This window comes from Vidua macroura, chromosome 16 (genome assembly GCF_024509145.1).
Source record: "Vidua macroura isolate BioBank_ID:100142 chromosome 16, ASM2450914v1, whole genome shotgun sequence".
NCBI lineage: Eukaryota > Metazoa > Chordata > Aves > Passeriformes > Viduidae > Vidua > Vidua macroura.
In genome coordinates this window covers 13531891-13557981 of record NC_071586.1, presented here as the reverse complement: position 1 = coordinate 13557981, position 26091 = coordinate 13531891, and the positions used below count along the sequence as shown (strand labels likewise).

The 26091-nt window shown below is 46.6% G+C and overlaps 1 protein-coding gene across 5 annotated transcripts in view; it reads left to right on the top strand.

Annotated features, from left to right (window-relative positions):
- Positions 1-26091, top strand: part of RNF216 (ring finger protein 216) — a 76066-nt gene that overhangs the window by 46667 nt on the left and 3308 nt on the right. For all 5 annotated transcript variants that reach the window (XM_053992193.1, XM_053992191.1, XM_053992192.1 and 2 more), the window contains 3 exons: positions 15446-15543; positions 17879-18101; positions 25874-25943. In XM_053992193.1, the coding sequence (XP_053848168.1) occupies positions 15446-15543; positions 17879-18101; positions 25874-25943 (391 nt within the window). The remainder of the gene's footprint in view (positions 1-15445; positions 15544-17878; positions 18102-25873; positions 25944-26091) is intronic.

The following is a 26091-nucleotide window of genomic DNA, read 5'->3' as shown; positions in this document are numbered from 1 at the left end:
CATGCTATAGTCAAAGACTGTTTTGTGCCCGGGAAGGGTAATCACTAATGCTTATAAATATGGCTTCCTCTTTTCCTGAGGGGGAAAAAAAAGCAGGATTCCTTGCTTTTTGTGAGTTTAGGGGGTGTTTTGTTCTGGCTCAGCTGCAGAGCTGTGACACCAGAGGGAGTAGGTGAGCCTCGAATAGCTGCTTTCAACAAAAACCAGCAGCAAATAATCACAGCCTTTGCAAGAGGTAAATTAAAACCATCTCCAGCCTGGAAAACATGCACAGCTCAGCATCTTTTCTCCATAAATATTTCCCTGCTGTTGAATCTCTGTAACCCCTTCGGAGCCCAGCAGCTGCACTCTTCAAGCCCCCTCTTTACCATGTGCTCCCTGAGTGGCTGCTGGACAGGGATTTTGGAGCTGAGCTCTTTGGCTCTGTCAGGACTTATTGACTTGGAGAAGTGAAGAAAGTGTTGGTATGAAACCAGCCTGGCTTTCCTGCATGGCATAAGACAGCCTGACATCCCCATGGAGCAGTTGTTAGCACTGGAGCAGTGAATTTGTTTTTTTCCTTACGTGTTTCTGTTGCTGGAGCAGCACTTCAGCTGTGGACGAGATTGGTCTCAGTGTCTTCTGTCCCAGTTTAAATGTGGGGCTTGTCCAGTCTTTGCATATTTAGCAGGACCACTGAAGGAGCTGGAAGTGTGGGGTTTTAAAAAACATTTGTGTGCTCAAAGCCAGAAGATGTTCTTTCCCACCCTGTCTTGATGGCATTGCATCCTTGCCCTTAGACACTGCGAGGTGTATGTGGAATTCTGCTCTGAGGGAGCTGAGAGTGAGCTGCCATAAGAGGGCTCCAGAGCCCTGTTCTTGGCTGTGTTCCTTTGTGGAGTGATCTTCCCCTTTTTCTTTATCACTGTGTCCAAGCTGCCTTAGCAAAGCCCTCTTACACCTGCTCTAAATATTCTTTTCTATTGCACTGCTCAGACAGGTTATGAGCCCAGGTCTCTTCATTTTAACTGGCAAAACAAAAATGTGCCTGCTACAGAAATGCCTTGAGTAAAGCTTATTTCTTTGACTAGAGGAAATTTGACTTAGGAAAACTCTTCCCCTTCTTCTGGTGCAACCATAAACCCACAGCAGGAGCTGTGTCAGTCCAGCTGCAGGGAGAGCAGCCCACGTTGAGAGGTTCATCTGTATGCAGGGTGCTGCCTGCCAGTCTGGTAATGAGCACAATGAGCCTGGGGATGGGCTTTGGGCAGGGGAGGGAGTCCTGTTGCCATGACAATACAAATTGCAATGGATGACTCTTCAGATAAAAGCATCACATTTTTAAAGGAGAAAAAAAAATAGTGTGAAACAATAGCAGGAACATGGTGTGAGGGAAAAAAATAGTATTAAATAATAGCAGAAAGATACAGTGTGAGTTCTAGCTTTGAGATGCAGCTTGGGAGAAGAAGATGGGGCTGTAGATATTAATTTTGGAAATGTTCTTCCCCTCAGGGTGTGAGGAGCATTAAGAAAATCAGGCAGGAGCCAGGCCTCCTATGAATAAGCATCCAGCAAGTTTTCCTTGCAAATATTTGGATGTGCAGTAATGAGTTCCAGTAAGAGCTGAGTGCTGACTGCACCACGGGAGGCTCTGGGGCCGTGCAGTGATAGCCTGGTTACCACGAGGGTCCAGCTGGAATGGCTGGCCATGGTGCAGATGGACAACTGTCCATATTTCTGTTGTGCCTCGAGCAGATTCCTCTGTGTTACCACTCCCTGGAGCAAAGTCAGTGTGCCCTGGAAGCCAGAGGCAGTAAGGATGTATTTACAGGAAAGACAGAGAAGTCCAGTTGACTTATCCTACTCTAGGGGCTTTTTAGGAATCTGCCTGCTGATCCTGTTTAGGTGGAACATTTCTAATCCTGCTGTGAATCCTTGTTAAGGACAAGTTTTGTTTTCAGTCATGGCCAGTGTAAGATCTGTTTCTACTTTGAACTGGCACCTTTTTAACACAGACTCCAAAGATCACAGTAAAATGGGCTTTTTTTAACTGTCACTCTCTCAAAGCTGTTCTCAAGGTGAAACTAAACTTACCCAGTTGCCTGTAATCCAGGATGTGTTATGATTCCACTGGTGTCACAGCCAGTTGTGTTGAGCACAAATAGACATTCCAAGGAAGGATGGGATAATTAGAAGCAATCCAGTGATTCTTGTGACTGTATAAAAATAACTGGACTTTTTTAAGGATGAGTTATTTTTAGGAGCCTCGTGTCAAAAAGGGCTTGTGGAGTTTTGCATTCAAGAACGGTAAAGTCAGATGTTATAAGTCAGGTCCTATACCTGCTTGGGGTTTTTTTTTTGTTGTTTTTTTTTTTTATTTTCCTCTGAGTAAGATCTCTGCTGAGGGTCTTGCTTGATAAAATAAATTGGCACTGGAAGTTGTTGGGATAAGTAACACAGGCCAGTGATTTGCTGGCAAAGGAACATCAGCCTCAGGTTTAGCAGTGCGACCCCAGTGGTCCAACAGTAGGTAGTGAAGATCAGATTTAATAAGACTTTTTTAAACAATACACCCAAGGAAAGCTTGCAGCTGGGTGAGGCCTCGCTGACCTGTATTTATTTTGGTGGTTTATTGTGACTGGTGGAGGGAGAACATTCTCGTGTCCTGTAATGAGACTGCTGTAAGCCAGGGTGTTTTTTCAAGCTACTCTGAAAAGCTGCTCTTCCAAGGGAGAGGTTCTAGGTTGGTGGTCAAAACCAAAAAGTGAAGTTTTTGTGTTTCCTCTTATAATATATCCTCTCTGTGCTTCTGGGAAGTCAAGCAGTAGTGTTTATATATAAAAAATGGGGAGAGGGTTGAGGGTCTTTCTCTGGCTGCTGGGCAGCATTAACCTAGCACACCAAACCCTTTCACAAAGGTACTGGGTTGTAGAATGTGCTGCCAAGGGTTCAGCTCATGTACCTGAACGTAGATAAATGAAATTGAAGATAAATATTGGAATATGCTCTACTACTGGGACTTCCTGGAGATCAGTGGGAGACTTTGCCCAAGGTGAAGCAGTTTGTTCCAAGATCTGATGTGGGACAGAGCAGTATTTTGTTGGATGTAAAGGGGAAGAGGACACCGTGTGTTGTTTGGTTCCCTTCTGACTGGAACTCTTTTTGTTTAAGAGGCTGGTGCTGGGAATGGGGGAGGCACCATTCATGCATTTGGGAGCCACTGTAAGGAAGAGACTTGGAGCCACTGCAACTACAAAGCAAAAAAAAAAAAAAAAAAAAAAAAAAAAAACCCAACCCTACAATAAGCAATGTTTTGGGATTTTAAGATGCCCTGTGAGCATTGCACTGACTTTTCTCCCCAAGCACCATTGTGCTGTTAAGACCTGACAAACAAGCTCAGGTTAACTTTTACTTCTGGGCTCATAATCAGTTTTGTGGTTTCCACCCAATACTGCTGCATTGTTTCATGTGATTCTGAAAGTGAAACAAAAATGAAATTGTCCTGTCAGCTTTTCTTGTTGATATAGCTGAAATACAAGGTCCAGTGTGCTGCTGGCGAGTGATTTTTCAGTTCAGGGGCATCTCCTCTTCATCTGTGTGTTAAGGGAGTTTGTGTGGCTGTGGTTAGTGGTGTAAATGTAAAAGAATGCTATTTCATTTTTTTTAAAAAAGCAAAGTTAATGTTCTTGATTGAAATAACTTCTTACTCCCCTTATATTTGGATTGAGCATGCCCGTAGTTGAGGCTAGGAATTCAGAATAATATCTGATGGAGGAAACATAAAGGTTTGTTAAGCAAACATAAACATGCCACAACTAAAAGGCCAAATGCATTCTTGATGTAAATGAAATTTTCAGCTTGTTAATTCCAGCAGATAAATCAGTAGGATTGCATGGAAAGGAGCATATTGGGTCACCAAGGGAAAGGCTGCATCTGCAGTGCCCTCGCAGAGCAGGGGAGCCTGGGGCAGAACTCCCTAAACTGCTGCTGCTTTTTTTCTGTCCCTTCCCTTTTGTCTTCCTTCAGAATGAGACATCTGTGCTCCTGCACTGTCTGGTGCTGGTGCCCACGTGCATCCCTGACGGAAGCGGGAGAAAAACCCTTTAATCCTTATAAGGGGACACGGCAGTGGCCTCTGGTGCTTCCGGAGTTTTAAGGAAGTCACTGAAGTTCCTCTTGGTTGACTCCCCTCCTCAGAAATGTGACAGATGGGTCTTTTCCTTTTATGGCCAATAACCCTGGTTTCCCTTTGCTATAAAATCCTGGGTCAGAAGTGGAAGCGAGAAGTTGGGCAGGAGGAAGGGGCTGGTCTTACCAGAGCCCGATGGGTGGGGATGGAATTTGCAACATAGTAAATTCTAGGCTAAAATAAACCAAGTTACAACATCAACCCTGAGGTGATGGGTTTGTTTGTTTGAAGGGTGCCATAGATTTTCAGTCTTGTTGCTTAAGACAGCAATTAGGAATTGTGACTCTCCTTAATTTCATGGGGAGAGGTTGATCTGGTCCAAACCCAAGATGGTTTTCAAGTCTGATTGAGTTTAGATAACTTTGATTGAGTCTAGATAAGCATAGGAGAACAATACACACTTCTTCTCTACAATCTCATTTACACCAAGTGAAATGTCTTGGCTTCTTATGGATGTCTCAGAATAGATTTCTTCCTGAGCCCTAAAGAGCCATTTTCTACCCCAGTTAATGTCTGTGCCTGATGTTTGGCACTGGTGTCACTCATTAGCTGAGAACAGGTAATGTCCCTCTGGGTGGTAATTGCTGATGGCTTGGACAGCCAAAATCCAGCTTTGTCAGTCAGTAATGTCTTTTACAAATCATCCCTGGCTACAAGCGGTTTGATGAATTTGAGCCTTAAAAGTATTTTTCTAATAGTCAATCTCCTGTTTCTTGCTAAAAGTGCTTCACATCCTGTTTCACGAGGTTAATGCAAATGGCTCATTTGGCACTTGGTTAAACTGCTGCTTTTTTAAGTGGTACTGCTCGTGTTTCTTCTGTGCAAAACCTATTGGCTGACACTTTTTATTTTTGGTTCTTATGTGGCACTTGAGCTCTGAAATCAGGATAAAAAAAAAGACAGTAACTAGTTAGGAGAGTCTCTCATGATGCTCCTGGGATTGTTTCATTCCAGCCACCCCTCACTAGGTCACAGTGTCCAGTTGCAGGGGTACAGCTGGGACTTCTCTCTTGGAGAAAGATATTTCCATTCCTTGGTGGGTGACAGTGGGGTTTGCTGCTATGGAAAACCTCTTCCCCAGGGTCACTGTCTGGTCAGCAGGAGCTAAACACTTCCCCACATGCTGGGGAACCACTTTGGAAGTGGTTTTCAGTAGCATCCGCATATTCTTCAACTCTGTTTTAATGGTGGTGTGTTTGTGACTGTGCTTTTTCCTTTTTTCCTTCCTCTCCTTGTCTTTACAATAGACATCCTGGGAAAATGAGAACAGGATCTGGAAGTTGCTCTGGGGCTGGGGAAGTGGCCGAAACCGGTCTGTGTCTAACCACCTCACTTGTGCTGCCAAAATGGTTGATTTAATCTTTGGGTATCCCATCCTCTGTTCTTGTCTGTGGCTCGTAACCCCTGTGAGGGTGTTGGACTTAATCCTTTCCGAGGAGCTGCATGTACAGCATAGTTTAATAATCCACCCTTTGGATAATGTAACCTCACAACAGCAGTTTTGATCCTTCCTTATATCCAGCCATGCCAAAGCTCTCTGTACTTGCAGTTCCTCTATTTTTTTCCTTTTGTATGGGTGTAGGAGGAGGGAGATGGTTTCTGTGTGGTAAAGATGACCAGTGGACACCCATCCTGCACCAGGAGCATCATTCCTTTGTGCCTGGGGTGTTAGGATGGCTTTCCTTCTCCTGAGACAGGATTTTCCCCTCAAAACCAAACTGCCATCAGCAGTACAACATTAAATATTCCAGTTTTTGCTGTTGTGGTTGGGTCATGGCAGAAATTACTGTTGCTGCTTGGGGATGAGCTAGGTCTCAAACGGATCCCTGGAGATGAGGTGACTTGTGCTTTTGGGGCGTTTTGAGGGTTTTCTGCTTTTACAGATAACAGGCTTGCAACATCTCTGGTTTGTAGACAAGTCATGCCATGCAAATCGTTGAACAGCGTGCTTAATTAAACTCGTGTGCTCATGCAGGGGAAGAGGGGAACCGGTCTTTCCGATGGGTGTTTGTGAGTGTGGCAGAAAGGGAACTCTTCACTTGGGATTTCACAACTCCAGTGTTGCAGGGTGCTGTTCCAGTCTCACTCCTGTGCCTCACACAGCTCTGGGACCCCACAAACCTTGCAGGGGTTCCAGGAGCTGTTCCTGGCCTCTTTTTCCCGTCCTCCTGCCTGGTCTCACGTGGCTGTGTGGAACTCAGCTTGTCTTGCTGCATTACCAGCTGCTGTTGAGAGCTGCTGCAGGTGCAGAGGCTCCCTTTGGAGTTGCTAACTCAGCTTAGTCTGCAGATCTGAGGTGGTTTTTCTCTTACTCCAAAGCGTTTCCAAGCCCCGCATTTTTTCCGCAACTAATAAAAAAGTGAATTGAAAGGGATTATATGACTTAGCTGAAAATTAAATTACAGGTTAAACAATTTTTCTACTTAGAAGACAGAATGTGTCCTGAATTCCCCTCGTTTGGCAGGACATTGCAGCACTGCTCCATTAACCTGCCCGTCCCCCCACGGGAGTTAAGGCGGCTTGATCGGCTTTGGTCAGGATTAGGCTGGCCTGGGGGTCAGCAGCCACTTGGCTCGATGGCCTTAGGTGGCTCTGTCCTCTCTGCCCTACTCCTTGTGGGGCTGGTGGGTCCTTCCCAGTGTCCCTCTGCTCCCTGCAGCCATGGGAAAGCACATTGCATCATGCAGGGCAAAATAACCTTAGCAGAACTTTTAAAAACGCCCACAAATTGTGGGTTTGAGGTTTTTTTCACCACTTCTGCACCAAACAGAAACCCAGGCTCAGCTGGTGGGTGCTTTAAGTACAGGAGGAATTGGGAACATCACTCAAGGCCTCTGGAAGAGGAATCAGTAGGTTACCAGCACATTTATTTCCCTGATTAGTTTTCTGCTCCATTTTGTTGTATACTTGTCTGCTTGATATATTTTGTTATTGTTACCCAGATACCTGTACAAAATAATAGGTTTTATGCTGCAGGAGGAAATCCATTGCATCTCATTTCTGCACAGGAGCTCAGGTCTGAACTCCTTCACCACGTGGCACATCTCAGTTGTTTTGGCTTTTCCAGAAGTCCCAGCAGGCTGCTGCAGGGCCATGGGTTCTGCTTTCTCCACTGCCTTTTTTAAACCCAGCAAATGAGCCGCAGGTGACTCAGTGTCACACTGGTGAAGGTGCAAGGTGAAGGTTAGCAGTTCACAGGGCCATTTTCATACCTCTGTGGTAAATATTGTTGCTATAAATATTACAGTTACAGGGCTGGCTGCCCTGTGGTTCAGTTCAGGGGTGCAAATGTGTCCTGTCTGTACAGTGCTCGTGTGGGGAGCAGCAGGTAAGACATAACTGAAGCACACAGGCATTAAAGCAGTAAATCATCTGAATTTATGAGTTTTCAAGCAGGCCACTTATCCCTTTGCTTTCTATTTTGCCCATCCTTTCTCATTCCCCAACTTTTTTTTTTTTGGTATATTTTTTGTTTAGTCTGGCCTGTTTAAAGCTAAGAACACCTTACTTTGGGGGTTTCCCATCATTTGGATTTCATTTCCCAGGTAACACAAGCTGTGCTAGCCCAGTTTCTGAGGGTGGACTTGTACCCAGAGCAAAGCTGTTTACCTGACCTGACCAAGCATCAGTTCACCTTCCCTCATCCCTTGCTGGTGTTGTGATGATCTGGAGTGTGAACTTCTGTTGTTGGTAGAGATTGCAGTTTAAAATGTTCTAAATTGAAAGCAAGGTGTGTTAATGCTGCTAAATTACCATTAAAATTGCTATAGTGCAGAGACTCCTTAAAAAGGATTGTAGGTGTGTGTTACATAAACCTGGGTCTCCATGCAATTTTTGATGGAGAAGAGGACAACTCTAACAGAGTTCCTCTTGCTGATCTTTTTATGTTATAATAAAATCTGGGAAACTGTAGGGGGAGAGAAAACTAGGGGAAAAAGGGACTGGAAGAGGCTCCCTCCAGGTTCTGCCAGCCAAAGGGGTAGGGGTTTGTGTCTGGAGCTGGGTGATGGGGGGAATGAATTTGTTTATCCTGTGGTGGTGTAAGAGGGAAGTTTCAAAATTAACTTCAGTAATTGTTCCTCCTCTCAGTCTCACAATGCATCATTAGCAGGTACCTCTGCAAATAAGATACCTTCCTTTGTCAGCCTTTACCTTCTTGGCATCCTTGGGTGCAACGCCTGGGCGTGAGCTTCCGGAGTTATCCTTTAAAAATCAAGTTGCTTGTCTTGAACTCTAAATCTGTGCCTCTCCCAAGGTCTCTATTGTTTCCACCAGTTCCACAGTCAGATCTCATCGCTTAGTGTTGCAGCTATTGGAAGCAGCATGCCTTTTTCTGTGAGATTGTGCAGAGGATTACATGGATAACCTCCTGGATCTGCTCTGCTGGATTGAGTGCAGGAATGTGCACTGGGGGAGGGCAGGAGGGGCAGCTGCTGAGGCTTTGAACTCCTCTGCTAGTATTTAATTATTTACCTTGGCTGGGAAGGCAGTAGCTGTTATCTGCAATCAGTCCAACAGATCTCAAAGCTGTGCTTGACAGCTACAGATGTGTTTCCAGTAGCATGTGCTGAGCTTCTCTCAACTTTTTCCCTGGGAAGGAGTGATATGACCTCAGGTACAGTGATTTAGCCAACGTAGTTGGTGTGAGGTCCCAGGATATATTTAACCTGCCTTTCTAAAGTGAACAAGCAGTGTTCTCCTCTGTCTGCACTGCAGGTAGACTCAGGTTGGTGGGTGACCACCTCTGGGTATGTCACAGTCCACCCTGGATCCAGAATTCTCAATGTGCTGATCTGGAGAGATGCTCTGTGTGATACCAGCTTGCTCAGGGGTAGGAACTAGCTTTTGAAAGAAAAAACACATAATTTTGGGGAGGAGAGCTTATCCTTGTGAGAAACACTTGTTCCTCAGCTCAGGGGAAGGCATCCTGGTGTGATGGATATGTGATGCAAATACTCCAGTGCTCTTTTCTACAGCCAACCTGCTGCCTGCACCTTTTGATGTATTTCTCAGAGCCCTGGAGCTTGAGAGAAAAAGTAGCTTTGAAACAATCATACTTCTTTATAAACATTCCAGAGAATGAAAAAAAATTAGTTTTGTTCAAGTTCAAATTAAATATGACCTTTCTCCATGAAACAGCTGTTTCTCATACTCAGGTTACCCTGAGTGTGAGATCAAGGAGCAATTTCTTGTGCCAGTGCTGTTTCCACCTCTGGCCAGCCACAGGGTCAGTGATGCTGAGCAGCATTTCTTGTGTGAAGCTGCAGATATTTTTGCTTCATAGGTCTTTAACCACTTCACCCACAACAGCAGCTGTTCTGGCCTTTTAAAAGTCAAGCTCTGAGGAGGGAAAAGCTTATTTTGGTTTGGTCTGTGTGTTTCAGAAATTTCTGTATTGCAGATAGGAGCTAGTTGTACTGACTTAGGCAAGAGGTGGGAGTTACCACACATTTCTGGTTCTGGGATTCTGACACAGACAACCCAAACCTTCATGGGAACCAGCCTGGAAGGAAAAGGGCATTGAGTATCTCCAGTATCTTAGAGATGGGGTGGGACTAAATATATGCTCAATTTATCAAAAACAGGCAAAACAGAAGACATTGGTTTGGGTCATAATTTTTTTGTAATGGGATTTAATATATGGCTGTATAAAAGCTTTAACCACCCTTCTTAAAGATTGGACTGGATGGAGATCTTTTCCTATCTTAATAATTCTATGATTCTGTTCTTTGGTTCTTGATGGGTTTTGGATATAAATGCATGTTTTCCTTATCCAGCTTTTAATTCCTGGTCACTCTTTTTTTAGGTCTCTATTTTTATGCCACAGCACAATTTTACAGCCTAGTCCAAGCTTGTGCCTTTGCTTTATTTCTCCCTGTGGCCTCTCCCCTCACAGAACGACTCATGGCCGTGCTCAGGAGAGGAAATCTCCGTTTTTCCCAGGTTTCCCTTCCTGCTCTCCATCGCTGCCGTGTGAGTGGCTGCCGCTGAGCGGCAGCGCTGCCTGGGGAACAGCCGTGCTCCCGGGGGAGCTCCAAACCCACGGATGTCCTCCCAGCCCCTTGATCCCTGCTCCATCACCCATCCAAAGCATGGCATTCCTTTCTCTACCCTGCCTGGATTTTGTGTTTGGGCTTGGTACCTGCTGCCCATCATGCCCGTTGTGTGCGGCTCCAGGACCGGAATATTGCCACAGCAATTCATGCTGGAAGGAGCTTTCCCTGCACTGGGCACTCAGGGATCTGTGGAGCTGGGGTCACCCCTCCTCCCTGTGCTGGGTGTTTGTGCATCTCTAAAGAGGGGTCTCTTACCCAAATGGATTGTCTTGGGCTGGATTATAGCCTCTTTATCCCAGCTTAACATATAGGAAATCCCAGAAACAGCCCTGAAGGACTCTGTTCATGAGAGCTTATCCATGCTTAACGGTTGTATTCATTTAGCCACTTCTGCATCAATTTTTAGTTAAAGTCGGTGCAGCTTTATGGACAGTGAAACTGTGGGGAGGAAGACTCTGTGGTTCTTTGCTTTCACATTAACTCATCTGGCTGGGAATTGCAGCTCTTTAATTAAAGCAGCACAGTACGGGCCGGCCCTGAGGTGCTGTTCTGAGGCACTTGCATTCCCATCTGCTTTTGGGTAAAGCTCAGCCTGTTTGGGGTCAGCCTGTGCTATTGCACGTCCAAGAGCAGGAGGAAGCAGCGAATCAATCTCTGGGGCTCTGTCCCAGGCTGCCTCACCTCCCTCCAGCCAACATCCCACGTGTGCCATGGGCAGAGGCCGCTGGAGCGTGCACCTCGCCCTTCCTGGGGGATGCAGGGAATGGCGGCGGCACAAGGATTTAATTACCCAGCATGTGGAGGGCTGAGGGGAGCTCAGAGCCACCGCTGGGAGAGGAGGGCGGTGACGACAGCCGGGGCTGTTGCCTGTTGTTGTTTAAGTCGAGTTTCCCCCACCCTCTCTGCGTTCTGCTCAGTCAGTAAATGGCTCCGTGTAAACTCCTACGGCACAAGCGGGCACGCGGGAATGCCGTGGGCAGTCGGGCTGGGATCTGTGTGGATCATCTGATGTTTTTGTCCATGTGGCATTTGTTTAGGTTGCAACCGGGAAAAGTGATTTCTGTTACTGACTGTGGCCAAGAGAATGTGGAGACTGGCAAGGAAAAGTTGATTACTTGGGATTTTTGCCCCCCCACAATGAGTGGGATGGACTTCAGAGAGTTATTTTTAGTTGATGATAGAGTGGGGGGAAAAAAGTCTAGGCTGCGTTTAAAACTGTAGCATCCATTGGAAGTACCAGCAGAAGTGCTGAGGAAGGTGCTAAATTCATCAAAAACACTCCCTGCCACCTTCATTAGGTGCTGGGACAATTAACAAGGGTGTTGAAGGGTTGTGCTCCCACACTGAGAGCAAAGTGTCCACCCTTGGCCAGGCTGGCCCTGAGCACAGAAAGCTGCACATCCACCACTGACCCTGGGAACAAAGGATCCTCCTGAACCCAAACATGTTTGTGCTAATGCCGGCCGCTTCCTGGCGGGCAGCGGGAGGAAGCGGAGCCACTGCCTCTAACAGATGTACAGTGAGGAGATTACAGGGTGTGATTAAACACCCCCTCCATCACATCCTCCCTCGGCCGAGCAGCAGTCATGGACTGTCCCAGGCTGCCTGCCAAGCCGGGGCAGATGTAACAGGCAGCAGATTCTTAATAATCTCCTGTCTCCGTGCCTGGTTTGGAGCCGTTTCCTAATGCCAAGACTTCTTCAGCACCTAAAGTGTGAGCTGCCTTAGCTGTACCTGTCTGTGAGGAGGAGTGGGCTGGGAGAAGGCAGGAGAAAACATGGTATTCAGTGTCCAGAAATGATGCACTCAGCTGAAGTGCTGTTAAAGCTAAAGCACAAGTGCCCCTACCTGAGTACAGCAGGGTTTGCTAAGGGACCAAGTGCTGAAGTGATGGCTTTCTCCTCGAGCCGGGTCTTGGGAGCTCTCAGAGAACCTATCACACCCGAGATATCCCAGCTACCCTGAATGGCTTAAAATTAGCAGGATGGCTTCTGAGGTAGTGTTGGAAACAGAAAAAGGTTTAATAAAAGACAAAATAACAAAGCTCTTACAGAGAAAAACCTGAGCCAGTGGCAAGAGGTTCTTGCTCCTGCTAAAACACCCCACAAAAGCCATTATTTCTTTTGTTCTCTTCTTTTTCTAGTGAATTACCTTGGCAGGACCTCTTGGCCTCTGTCCAGTCGACCAGCCCCAGGTCTGAGGTGAAGTCCAAAAGGTCCTATGAGATGTCTTTGTACCAAACTGGGAGAGAAACTTCTGTGCCTTTTGCCTTTTTAAGCAGACAAAGAATAATTTAGTCACTTCATCAACAGGGGGCACATTCCTACACTGAAGAAGTTGGGAAGGATCCTTATTTTGGTGGACTGAGTTGCTTTTTGGCCACTACACTTGGAGTAGATGACTTGTTCCCTCTTTGTGGGTTTATGTGGTGCCTTATATTGCTGTAGCCAGTCTTGGTGCCTTGTGCTGCTCCTCTCATGGAAATAATCTAGGTTGGTTGCAAAAAATGAGCTGTTCTACTGCATGTTTAGGTTAATTAATATGGTAATGGGAGAGTATCTTCCATTCTCAAACAAAGGGTTGGTTTTGAAGTAGAAGAACCTTGGTGGAAATTGTAGAGTTCAGAATTGTCATTGAATGACAAAGCCCTCATCAGTGGGTTGGGTTTGACTCAGTAGAAATTTAAAAAGGTCATTTTTCTTGGGCAAGGGCTGTGATCTCAGTTGTGGTACCAGAGCAGTAGCTGTTGTCTGAATGGGCTTCCTCCCCAGTTCTGTGTGAAGGGATCAAACAATGTGCCATTGTTTTTTGGGTAGAATAAGGGGGAAAATCACAACAGGTTCTGCTAATGACACGTGTGTGGTGCATATTCCCAAGCCTCCCACGGAGAGGACATTGCTCACTCAGAGGCAGCACCAGGTGACACTCGGGAGTCAGGAAGCCACAGGACTGTCCCCTTCATGGGGTGCATTGGCACAGGCCCAGCTGCCTGTGGGTTTGCAGCTCCTTGAGGACAGCACAGCTTGGGAGGGATCCCAGAAATGTGCACAGCTGCGGTGGCTCCCGCTGTGCCGCCGTCACACGGGGAACCGGACACCTCCTGTGGTGCCATCCCAGGAATCTGCGTGGCCATGCCTCTTCCCTTTCTCCTTGCCTGCACAGAAATCCCTTTTGCTGAGTGCAGGAGACAACTGTTTGGCAAATAACAGCAGCCTGGGCTCCAGGGAGAGCATTGTTTCCAATAGCCACCAGGCTGGAGGCAGGAGCAGAAGGGAATGACTTGGGATGAGGGTCTAAGTGGCACCATCTGCTTCAGAAGGGCATCGTTTGGGCAGCAGAAGAGGCTCCTGGAGTTAAGTAATTGGGAATAGCAGGCTCCTGGCTGGAAAGTGTGCCAGCCCTCCTGGCAAAAAGCTGTTAAATCTCTGTTGCTGGCGTGTGGAAACAGTTCCGTGTAACAGGGCTCCAAAGGCTCTTTTTAACCCTTGGTGTGCATATAAAAAAAACAACCTGAGGCACTTTTGATCTCGGAAGGGCATGTGGCCAGGTGTTGGGAATAAAGGGGAAGGTGGGTCCTCATGGAGGTATGTGAACAGCTCCCAGTCTGATCCTCCTGTGCTGCCAACAGCCAGATGTGGCCTGCCAAAAATGCACACAAAATGGTGCCTGTTTTAACAGCTTTAGCAGGAAAACACAGGGTGTGATGAATGATTCATGAAAATCAATAGAAACTGAGGCATTTACTGCCCCTTAAAACCAGTGCCTGCCTGCCAAGGGGTGCATTTGCAAGGTGAGTGATCACAAAATGCTCTGCTGGGTTTTGGGATGCAGTCACACGCTCGCTCCAGCCCTTACCCCGCTGTCTGCAAACACGTCCGGCTCAGCAGCCAGGCCCAGGAGCCTTTCATTCTCCAGATGAAAGCACGAGCAGTTGGGCATCTCCCAACGAGCACAGATACAAACAAGGCCCCATTTTGCATCCCCCCTCCTAGGGTGGCTTCCTTGGAAGCTTTGGCCTTCATCCTGTTTGTCTGATTCATGATCAAAAGAGTGTTGCTGCCTACGTGTGTCTTGAAGCATTTTCTTCTTTCATATCTCACATAAACGTCCAATTTCTTCATTAAAATAAAATGAAGGTAAATGCAATCAAGTAAGATTTGTCTCTGCAGTATTTTGCTGATAGTGAGACCAGGGCTGAGCAAAGCTCTTCTGGGACCTTTTCTGGTTTGCAGGGGAAAAGGATGCTGCATGGCCAGATGGGTTTTCCTGCCAGGGGGAAGGTTGGATCTAAGAGTCCAAGCCCCAGCCATCCTGAAGATGAAACAGTTGGATCATAAACTTGTATTTTTTTCAAGTCTGATCTGAATGTTTTTTAATCTTCCTCAAATTAAAGGAAAATCTCTTGTTTGACCCAAAACAAAATTGTTTTCTTTGGCCAGCCAACTGAAAAAATCAGCTCTGTCCCCAGTGTTGGTCCAAGTCCCTTCCCAGTTGTGCCTCCACAGCAATCCTGCTCCATGCAACTTTACCAGTCCTGGATTAGAGCCTTTTTAGCAATTCTCTTGCTAAAGAATTTGCAACATGAGAGTTCAGCCACTTGCTCTAAGTTTAGTCCAGCTATTCTGGTTTAGTTTGTAAATATTTGTTCATATTCCACCTTGGTTTTATGGATGTTTGTCCACATCCTGTGTTTTTCAGCTGTTTAATCATTTCTTTTGTGAGATTTTGCAAAACAATATTTATATATATATATATATATATATATATATATATATATTTGCTTGTGTGCCTGGTGAAGCTGAGATTTTGATGTAACTGCAGAGTTTCCATCAATGGTGGAATTAGAAACCCTTTATATGAGGGTGAAGGATTTTGGTCAGAAAACAGATGAACTTGATGTCCTTTGGCACCACATTTTTACCTCTGCAGTCTCCTCTGGGTTGTGACTGGTGAGCCTGGTAGCTGTCCCGTGAGTTTTAGGTGATTAGGATTTATGGATTCAATCTATTTTCTTCTGCCTTGGAAAGACCTTTGGCTCCCATTATCTTTGCCTTTGGTCTCCAACAGAGGACAAACCTGCAGCCACTGTAGCATCCTGCCAGCCCCACCCTCACCTGAGAACCTGCAGCTTGATGGGGGAATTTTTACAGTTCTTAAAGCTGTTAGTGGTGTGCTGGGTGATTTTTTTTTTTCTTCCTTTAATGTTTGTTATCCTCCTCAGGAGACTTGTCGGAAGTGCCAGGGGCTGTGGAAGGAGCACATGAATCTCACCTGCGAGCAGCTGGCTGAGAAGGATGACATCAAATACAGGACATCCATGTAAGTGAAACTCCACAGCCAGGGGAAAACAGGGAGGTGGGTGAACTGGGAATCACAGGACACTGTCCCTCAGTTTCTGCTGGCTGTCACTGCCTTCCCCAGGAAGGTCCCAGGGATGGCAGAGCTGAGGGGTCAGACAGCTCCCAGGATGGGATTTCTGTCTGTGAAAGATCCTTGGCAGCAGATCCAGCTGGTAATTTGAGAACGTGGGAAAGTTGTCACCAGCCCAGCCTGCTCCTCTGGCTGGCCCAGTGTCTGCAGGCTGGCACCTGGTCCTTCTCCGAGGTGAGAAACCCCCATTAGCATTGCTGGGGGGAGAAGGGAGGTGGTGTATGGAGGCAGAGGAGTGGATTGAGTCACAGTAGGTCGTTACTACCCTTTGAAAATCTGGAGTGGAGACTGCACTGTTTGCTCAGCTGCTGCTTTGTGGGAGAGGATGTGTTTTCCTCCCGAAGCTTTTGCCTGTTTCTAACCAGTTTGTAGGAATTGTTACAAAGTACAGTCACATTTTGAAATACGCAGATGTAAATCCTGACTGTTACCCTAAAATCTTTTGCAGTTTGATTTCTCTCTTATCTACAGTAAATGACAAAATCTTCTGCCTTGAGGAAACAGGGGAATTTTCATCCATGGAGCTAAATGTCTGGTGCAACCAAGTGGGACTTGCCCAATTGCCCAATCCCTTCCTCTCTGATTTAGAGTCTGTCTGGCATGAGTAGAGGTTGGGAAGCTCCACCACTGGGATTTGAATGACTCTTGCTTGCTCATCCCACAGTCCCTAATTCAGAAGAAAATCTTTACAGATTTGACTTTTTTTCTCTGCTGATCCTTTCCCTATAGGAAAGAGGGATGAGAGGGAGGAGGAATGAGTTGTCATGTCCCTAATAAGGAAAAAAATACCAGTTTCAAAACCTTCAGCAGATTGTGTCTGTGGATAGATAAGTCTAACTGCCTGATACAATAAAAACTTCCTTTTGAAGCCCTGCATAAGGAAAGGGAAGCCCAGCTGGAGTTCAGGCTAAACTTCCTGCCTTGCTCAAAGTTTCCAAAAAAAAATCTGCATTGACAGCATCCTGTTGAGTGGCAGAGGGAAGAGCAGCTGCAGCTCCAAGGAAAGTCACTCTCAAGTTGGGTTTTTGTGCCTATTCTTAGCACATCTCCACGTGCCTGGGTGCAGGTCATGCTGGGTATAACTCTGTGGGAACCTTGGGTGTCTGCAAGGCTGGGAAGTTCCCACCTCACCATTCCCTGCTCCTCTGGTTGTGCTGATGGAGCAGTTTGTGGGGCTGTGCTGTAGCCTGGTTTACTGCTGTATTCCTCAAAAATACCTCCCTGCCATCTCCCAAACATTTGTTAACTTTGCAGATGCACTGAAGCAGCTGGGTGGAGATGCCTGGCTAAGGATGATCCTTGCCCACTGTCAGAAGAATTGTGCTTCCCTCCATGAAAACACGCTGGCTTTGCTCTGCTGTCATCAAATTTCACTTCTAGGTTGTGAATTAAAGTGTAACGTGATCTCCAGCGGTCAGAAAATGGACCCTCAGGATAATTTATATTCTTAAGTCTTTTAATTAAATGACCAAACCTTCCTTCATTTCTGTGCCAAAATAGTCTTGCTGTGAGCTGAGCCTGTGCTGGTGCGTGTCTCGCTGCCAGGGTGTCCCTTGGGAACAAGGATTGAGCTTTGTCCTGGATTCCCACTTGTGCTCTGTTAGATGAAAAAACCATTTTTAAACCTAAAGCAATAACCTCTGCAAAATGTATGTAGGGAATCTTAGAGAAAAGATAACGCCTCTGTTGGGAAACGTGATTATTTTTCAGTTACTGATTTTAATTTAACAAACACTAAATAAATCTGGAGCATAGCAGCCAGGCTTAGAAAAGAAATACATGGTCATGGCAACTTTGTAGCCAGAGCAACGGGCAAACATTAAAGCTAGAGGTGACAGCCAAATGTTTGCTTTTCCTGAGCTTTATCTCCTTGGCTGTATTTTCCTTCAGCCAACTCAAGCATCCATGTGCCTTTTGGCCCTTGAACGTGCATCTCAAATTCCTCCCAAGCCAGAGGCTGGTGCTTTGGCTCTCGTGGAAACCAGCATCAGGGCTGCAGCATGCAGCCAGTGATTGACTTTTTTTCACTTATTTTGTTCTTGAGTTGTCATGGGCTGGCTCCAAGTGGAGCTGAGCCCAGACCTCCTTGGAACAGCAGCAGACTTGGGGCTGGAATCGGAGCAAAGAGGAGGGGGTTAAAGCCTTGCTGGGGTAGTGTAACAGTAATTTTATCACAGGCTGGTGAGTGCAAACACCCCTTTGCTAATTCTCCCTGGTCTTGCAGAGAGGAGAAGATGACAGCTGCCCGGATTAGGAAATGCCACAAGTGTGGGACGGGCCTGATTAAGTCGGAGGGCTGTAACCGCATGTCGTGCCGCTGCGGCGCCCAGATGTGCTACCTGTGCCGGGCTGCCATCAACGGCTACGACCACTTCTGCCAGCACCCCCGCTCTCCTGGGGCACCCTGCCAGGACTGTGCCAAGTGCTCCCTCTGGACAGACCCCACAGTAAGTAACAAAGGATTTTTGTGAATGATTCTCACCCCAGTTTCAATCACTGTCCACACCGGCGCTTTGCAATACACACATTCCACCGGGAGAAGATGGTTTCTGCCAGCACAACTTTTACCTTTCCCAAGGCAGCTAAAACATCACACTGGGATTCTGCAACAGCACAGAGTCACATCTGACCACAGCTTGGAGGGAGCTGGTGTTGCTTTAGGGAAAATCAGCTCCTTTCAGATGAGGTCTTTGGCTGGAAGTGCTCTGAGTGCTGTTCTGGAGAGCGAGGCTGGTAGGGAGCAAGTGCTGGCACCAAGCATGGTAGCCAGCATTGGGATTATTGGGACTCACTCCTATTTTTGCAGCTGAGATGGTGTTGGCATGGCTTGGCATTTGGAGGCAAGGAGAATTGTGGTTTGGTGCCCAGATGATCTGACTGCTGGCTGTGAATCCTGTCACAGACATGGACCCATCAGAAAATTGCCTGCAAGCCCAGAGTTGTAGTTGGGTCCATTCTCAGGGCTGTTATCAACAGCTGCAGAGGGAGAGCTGAAGTGTGGAGTGAGCTGGGAGGGAAGCTGTAGTAATTTAATACAACTCCTATCTGTGACAGGCTTGGGAAAACTTGCTGCAGCAAGTCAGTTTCTGTAAATAGAGGTCTTCAATACTGTAAATCCAGGAGTGTTGGAAGGAGCAGGAGTTGAATTTCCTGAGCCGTAGAGCAACATGAATGTGGATCTGCCTTCCCAGGGCTCGCCTGAACTTCCTTTTTCCTAGTGGTTCTTTGTCTTGGGTTTCTGCAGCTTTCCAGGCTGTTCCCAGCCCCCCTGTCTGCAGGGAATGTGCACAATCCTGCATCTGCACAGAGCCAGGGAAAAGCCATTCTAAATCTCTCCCCTCTACCTCCAGGCTCTTGGGGATCTCCCAGCAATGTCACAATCAGAATAAGCTTCCAAGTCTTCTGCTTGCCTGCTTTTATTCCCTGAATTATCCTGTCATTGTGAGCTGTTAAACTACACACAGCCACCTCCTTGCAGGCACCCCTGTAGTGTTTCTGACACCTGGCTCTGAGTTTCTTGGATTCCTGTCCCACTCCTTTTCCAGCAGGATGCGATTTGGGGCTCGTCAGCGCTGGCATCCGTTGTTCCTGTCAGGCTGCTGATTGTGCTGGGGGATGGCATTTGTTCAGAGCCAGAGAAAACATGAGGCCTCTCAAAAAAGCTCGTACTGTACTTTCAAATAAATAAATAAATAAGCAGCACAAAGAGGCCACTGTCACCAGGCCCTTTCCACCTCTCTAATTAACCAATGTTGTGGCAAAGAAAAATTTCCCACTGTCAGCACAGAGCTGGCACTGCCTGTTCTTTTATTATTTAATTCTTTTTTGGATGATGGAGTGCTGGTGGGCTGGGGAGGTGAAGCTGGGTGACTGTCCTTGCTGCAGTGCAAAGGGTAGCAGAAAACTCAGCTCTTGGCTTGAAGCTGCAATGATGGTGGGTACCTGTGTGCATGGTCCTCCCTCATAAGGGACTTAGGGACACCAACCCAACCCTTCCAGGGTGATCTGTGCTCTCATATGGGACATGGAAACAGGAGTTAGCCTGGTAGATGTAAAGAGGAGAACGGAATTTGAGTCTTGACATGGAGATTTGAAAGAGCGGAATACCATTGCATCAGTAGTGTTCTGTCCTTTGCTGGGGATAACATCCATCCAAGGCATGACTTGGAAAGATCTGGTTTGAGTCTAAATTCCTATTATTTACAGCAAAATTCAGGTTTCTTTAAAATAGGAAACCTTTGTTCTTTTACAAATGTTTAATGTTTTCCCAGTCTGAAACAATTCTTGTGAAAGTATAAGTAAACCTATTCATTAGCTTGGGTTAAAAACAAATTAAAGGCAGTCCTCTAGGAATGGCAGCATCTGTTAGTCTTTGTCTCAAATGATCTTGAGAGAGTAAAGCAGAGGCTTCAAAATTTCCCATAATTAAAGGTTAGTTAAAATTTTGTCCCTAAGCTGTAATCAGGCTGGAGTCTGATTTAAAAGTATCGGTGCAATATTTGCTGGCTCTGAGACAAGCTGCAGTCCTGCTGTGGTGAGCAGCTTCCAGGGGGGACAGGCAGGAATTGTTTCATCCCTGCATTTTTTTCTGGAGTTAATTGGTGCCCTGCACCCCTGTAGGAGGTGCCAGGAGCCCTTCCCAGGATGCTGCTTGGCCAAAAGTCCTTGTGTCCCCCAGTCCATGTGGGCTCTGCTCTGCAGGAGGGGCTGATGCAACATTGCCAGAGACAAAGCTCAGGAGGGAGCAGTGGGAATAAAGCTGTTAGAAAGCATCCAGAGGAGAGATGGAGGGCCTTGAGGGGAAGCTGTCTGAAGAGTGGTTGAGACTATTTGGAGAAGAGGAGACTGAGGGGAGATTCATTGGGGGCTGCAGCTCCTCCTGAGGGGCAGCTCCAATCTCTGCTCCCTGTGAGCAGGGACAGGACCCAAGGGAATGGCTGGAGCTGTGTCAGGGAGGTTAAGTTGGATATCAAGAGAAAATTCTTCCCCCAGAGGGTGCTGGGGCACTGAACAGGCTCCCCAGGGAATGGTCACAGCCCGAAAGCTGCCAGAGCTCCTGGAGCATTTGGACAACACCAGGCACAGGGGGGGATTGCTGGGTGTCCTGTGCAGAGCCACAAGTTGGACTTGATGATAATTGTGGATCCCTCCCAACTCGGAATACTTTATGGTTCTACAAATTGGCTCTGGGATGCAGGGGCTGTGTTTTCCCTGATTTCTAAATATCTGCAGCAAACCTCAGGCTGCTTGTGTGAATTTCATCCAGTTTTTACATATCTTGGGATGCAATGGGAATAATGCATTCTGGCTCTTTTGGTAAACCAAGTTCTGCTCTCAAACATGTTATTTTGAATTTAATACTCATCTTTGGGCTATCAGTAATATTGCACAGAGACTTTTTTTGGCTTTAAAGTTTTAAGATGTTTTCAGTAAACTCTTAAAACCCTCCCAAAGGCCCATCGTTAAAGTTCAAAGCAGAAGACTAATCATCATGAGGTGTTTGCAATTATCCCCCCTTCTGGTGTTATAAAAAGATGATGTCAAGAGAAGGCTGTGTAAAACTTCAAATGCATCAAGGAAATGCATGAAGTGCACAGTGCTGCCTTTAGGATTTGGAAACGGGGAGGGGGGGAAGCTCCCCTAAATTTAGGATGTGGAGTTTCTGGTGGGTTTGGGGATTTTTTTAACTGCTATAAAATGCCTCAATCATAAGCATATGGTTAATCCAGGGGAATTCACAGAAAGCCATCGATATGGAATGCCTGTTGCTAAAATAACTCTGCATTTCTTGAACGCCGGCGTGTGCTTCATCCCCATCCCGGCCCCCCTTTTCCTGCAGCACTGCGGATGCCCTGTTCCAGTTACAACACAGCCTGCTTTTATCCCTGCTTCCTGCTGCATGGAGGAGCACGCTGGAGACAGCCGATGCCTGCTCTTGCTCAGGCTCTCCGCAGCTGATCTGGGAATGATTTGAAACAAAACCCCTTAGTCCTTTGGAAGCCTCCGTCGCGAAAAATCATTTCAAGTTTATTAGGAACGGCTGCGGCCACACGTACGTGGAAAAAAGAAAGCAGTAAAGAGGCAGAAAGGGGGAGGCAGTGGTGCTGAAGCACTTTCTAAAGTAGGGGAGGAGTTGCAGAGCCCAGAAATAGGCACCAGGACTCTTGTTTTCCCTCTTTTCAGGAGGCGGCAGCCGCTTCCCGGTGACACTTAATAATTAAAGATAACGAGAAGCGCTGGAGATAAAAACAGAGCTTTCAAAAGCTCCCTGGTTGGCACTTTTGTTCTGGGCAGAGGAGGTTTTATTTGGGGGGAGGTTGTCTTTGTGTGACTTGCTGAGCTTTTATCTCCTTTGCTGCTGTATTTTCTCATTCCCAAGGGCAGTTTGTTTCTCCAGCAGCTTTTTCTGCTTGTGGCAGGGCCCTGTGTGGATGCTGGATGAGGCTCCTCTGCAGCAGCATTGTTGTATCAGGCCTCCCTGCCATGAAAAGGTGCCTCTCTTAGCAACCCAGCCCCGCTCCTCGCTAATCCATCCACAGGCCGAGCCATCCGTTCTGCCGTGATTGGCTCCGTGCTCGCTGCATTCCCTGGATTCAGTGGCAGAGGGCTGAAAGGAAAAGCTTCCTCCATGCCGAGAGAGCCTTTCCCAGGTGGGGGATGGCAAGGGCAGGCTCCCACGCTGGCCAGGGATGAGCATTTGTTTTCCTTGCCTACAGGGTGGGATGAACAGAGCATCCCACTGCTGGGTCTGGGGCAAAGCTTGGTCCTGTTTTGTCACTTGAAAACACAGCTCCTGCTGATGACCACGTCTGCTTTCTGCAGATAAAAAGTGTGAATGCATCTCAGAGATCCTTTGCATTTTCCTCTTGGCCACCTCCCTTCTCCCGTGCTGCAGCAGCAGAGTGTGGGGAAGGGCCACGTTGTAGCATTGCCCTGCATTTCCTCTCTGGCAAAAAAGCCAAGTTGCATCTTTGCTCAAAAAAAACTGCCCAGTGCTGAGACCTCTCCCCAGGGTTGGGAGGTTGCTTTTTTCCTTTTTTCTTCTTTATTTCTTTTTTTGTTTTTTGTCTTGCTGTAGGCAAGGCAGCTGACAGGAAGATGACTGTTAACTTGACAAGATAAATGCCTTCAATCCACACAGCCTGTGAACAGGCCATTAAAATTATAATCTAATCCTTTATTAAGGGACTTGAACCCGCTCAGGGAAACGGACACAAGAAGCTTTTGAAATCCTTCTGCAGCCTCCACCCCATGTGATGTTAAAAGGTTTCTCACCACAAAACCAGCCATAAGTGTGCTAATGAAATCTTAATTTTCGGTGTGGGTGCTTTACCCCTCGATGAATCTGTCATCTTTCTAATTACTGTGGTATTAAAAAACAGCCTTTGGTTCCAAAGAATTAGAAGTGTTTTGCAAGATTCACTAAAATAGCACCAGGACTTATTTGTTGGTTTGTTTTTTTTTTTAATTCTGACCTGCACAATATGTATTAGGCAGAACTTGTGGCATCAGCTTTCTTTCAGAACATCCTAAAATTATCTTGCTGTTTACATATCATCAATTCTTTTGTTCTATCTGGGATGTGGATCTTTTGTAAATACTGCAGGTATTGAACAGTGCTGTGTATTCATCACTTGCCAAATTTAATATCAGTCTCTTAAGTAGGAAGGTGCTTGTTGTGCAGTGTATTTTTTTTTTGTTCTTTTGATATTAATGGATACCAGTCTTTCAGAAATACTGGTGCAAAAAAAAAAAAAAATCCAAGCTAAGTCTTGGTATGTGAGATAAAGTGTAAGCACTTCTTAACCTTCCAGTGGGAAAATAAATTTTTATCAGCAGAGAAGCAACAGGGCTGATAAGTTCTGTTCCTGGAGATGTGGTTTGTTGTGGCTCTGCTGTGATTTGTGGTTTCAGAACTAGTCAAGAACTCGTCATCCTGATCCAGGTCTGCTCCTGGCAGATTTTTGCATCCAGGGTGTGCTGTGAGCTGTGCCTCTCTTGCAAGCCCCGAGGGGATGGAGCTGAGTGGGGGTCTGTGGCTGCTGTAATTTGGGGGATGTGTTTTATGTTGTCCTGGGGAGCTCTGGGGGTCACTTTGGAGGTCTGGCAGATGGGGTTGGCCGTTCCCCATTCCCCTGGAGCCGCGGTAATCGAATCCAGCAGCACCTTGGGCCAGTGCAGCTGGCTCCAGCCCCGGGGCAGATGGATGTGTCCAGCCCCATTAGAGGGAGGTCAGCTGCAGTTTAAACTGGGAGGCTGGAGCAAGCCCTGGCTGCAGCAGGGTCTGGTGAAGTTGTCTTTGATGTGTCCAGGACTGAGCGGAGCTGCAGCGTCCGGGGTGGTGACAGGAAGGGGGTGTCCCTGGGAAGCACCACTTCACAGGATTAATCATAGATTTTTGTTGGAAAGGACTTGAAAGCTCATCCAGCTCCACCTTCTGCCCCGGGCAGGGACACCTTCCACTATCCCAGGTTACTCCAAGCCCTGTCCAACCTGGCCTTGGACACTTCCAGGGATGGGGCAGCCACAGCTGCTCTGAGCACCCTGTGCCAGGGCCTCCTCCCCCTCCCAGGGAAGGCTTTACTCTGTAATCACAGAACTAATAAAAGCATTTTGTTCAGTTAAAGGGCACATTTCTAGGCTTTAAGGTAAGGTTTATCCTTTGTGAAAGGGAAGGAGATACTGGGTGATCTTGCTCAGCTGAGCTTAAAATATATTTCTTGTCACATAAACCTTCAGGTACATCTTCTCCAGTAAGTGGCAATAAAATGGGAGTGGTGGCTGTATCCATTTTCAACAGCATTGCAAAATATTGTCTGAGAAGGGGAAAAAAAATCAAGTCTTAAAGCTTGAAACCAAGCTTTGAGAGTGCTGCTGGGGCAGCTAAAGAGCAGGGGATGTTTGGTTGCCTGTGGAGCATGCCCAGATGATTTTCCAGCCAGGAATACTGATATTTGGGGGGTAGTTAAGCATTCCATATAGGCTCAGAAGAGCCATTCTTCAGCAGCTTTTGTGGAGATAGATAAGCTGTAATTAACAGCCCATGCAAGCAGCCTGCTTGGGAAAGAGAAAAAAAAAAAAAAAAAGCATGTCCTGGAAAGTCTTAATTTTTAACCATTGACTCACAGAATAATAAAAGGGAGGGAAGTATTGAGTTTTTGGCTTTCTGCACATTAAGATAACTTCAGTCTCCCAGGGAAACCTTATCTGGTGGTGGAGGAGGGGATTTCTCCACAAGCTTCCCAGGCTGTACATGTGCAGGACTGTCAGCTGGGGACTGGGAAGCTTGAAATCATCTCAGTGTAGCTGCATGCACGAAACATATTTTGGATTTAGTTCCAGAGCACTCTTCAAAATAAGGGTTATTTTTCACGTTAAGAGTGTTCAGGAAAAAATGTATGTATTTTGGCAGTACTGAAATTAGGGTGACTAAAACAAGCAGAGTCTTGTGCTTTGTGGAGTACTTGGGGCTCAGGGTTCCAAACACTGTCCTGGAGGTTTGGCTGCTCTCCCTGAAATCTCCAGGTCTGGTTTCATCCCTACAGACATGCAGAGACTCACCTGAGGCTTCATTGCATCCTTGGATCTCACTGGTGCTCCCTGGAGTTAAGAGAACTGAAGGTGATGAGAGTCAGCAGGACAAATTCAATTTCTGGCTCGTTCTTCTCAGTGAGCAGCAGCGCTGAATATTCTTGCTATAACCTCTAGACAGACATTAAAGAAACATATTTCGATTTATGCCCTTCTCAGAGTTACAGATAAGATCTAAATGGCACCATTTAGCTACTAGAGCCAGGATTTAAGTTGTGTTAATTCCAGCTGTTGGGCCAAAAACTCTACAAGTGCTAGGATAATGTAAATATTTAATAGACTATTGCCATTAAAAAGATTAACAGCTCTTCAGAGGGGTGGAGCTGGGTCGCAGTTCTCTGGTTTCCATCAAGTCAATGAATTTTAGTGCTGATCTCCTTGGAAAGCTGATCCAAGCATCTGGGTCATACTCCACAGAGTGCAGGTTATTTGTGCTGCTGCAGTTCTCCCATCACAGCTTTGCTTTTGGGTAAGTCTAGGCCAGCCCCAAACAAGGACAATTCAGCCAAATTAGTCTCTTTTGGTCTTCCCTGTGAAAACGTGCTGAAAAGGAAGGCAGCATTGAGAGAACAGAAAGCTGCTGCAGCAGGAATTATCCCACTGATTCTTGGTATTCCTTGATTTCTAGGAAGATGATGAGAAGATAATTCATGAGATTCAGAAGGAGGCCGAAGAGGAGCAAAGGAAGAAGAATGGGGGTAAGTCACTGTTGGGATCAGACTGAGGATGATGATGGGACAGCACAGGGTTCCCAGCTCCTGATGGGTCTCTGGACCTGCACTGGCTTCTGTTCCTCCTGGGAGCTGCTCTGTTTATAAAGTGCTGTTGCCTGCAGACTTTTGCTGG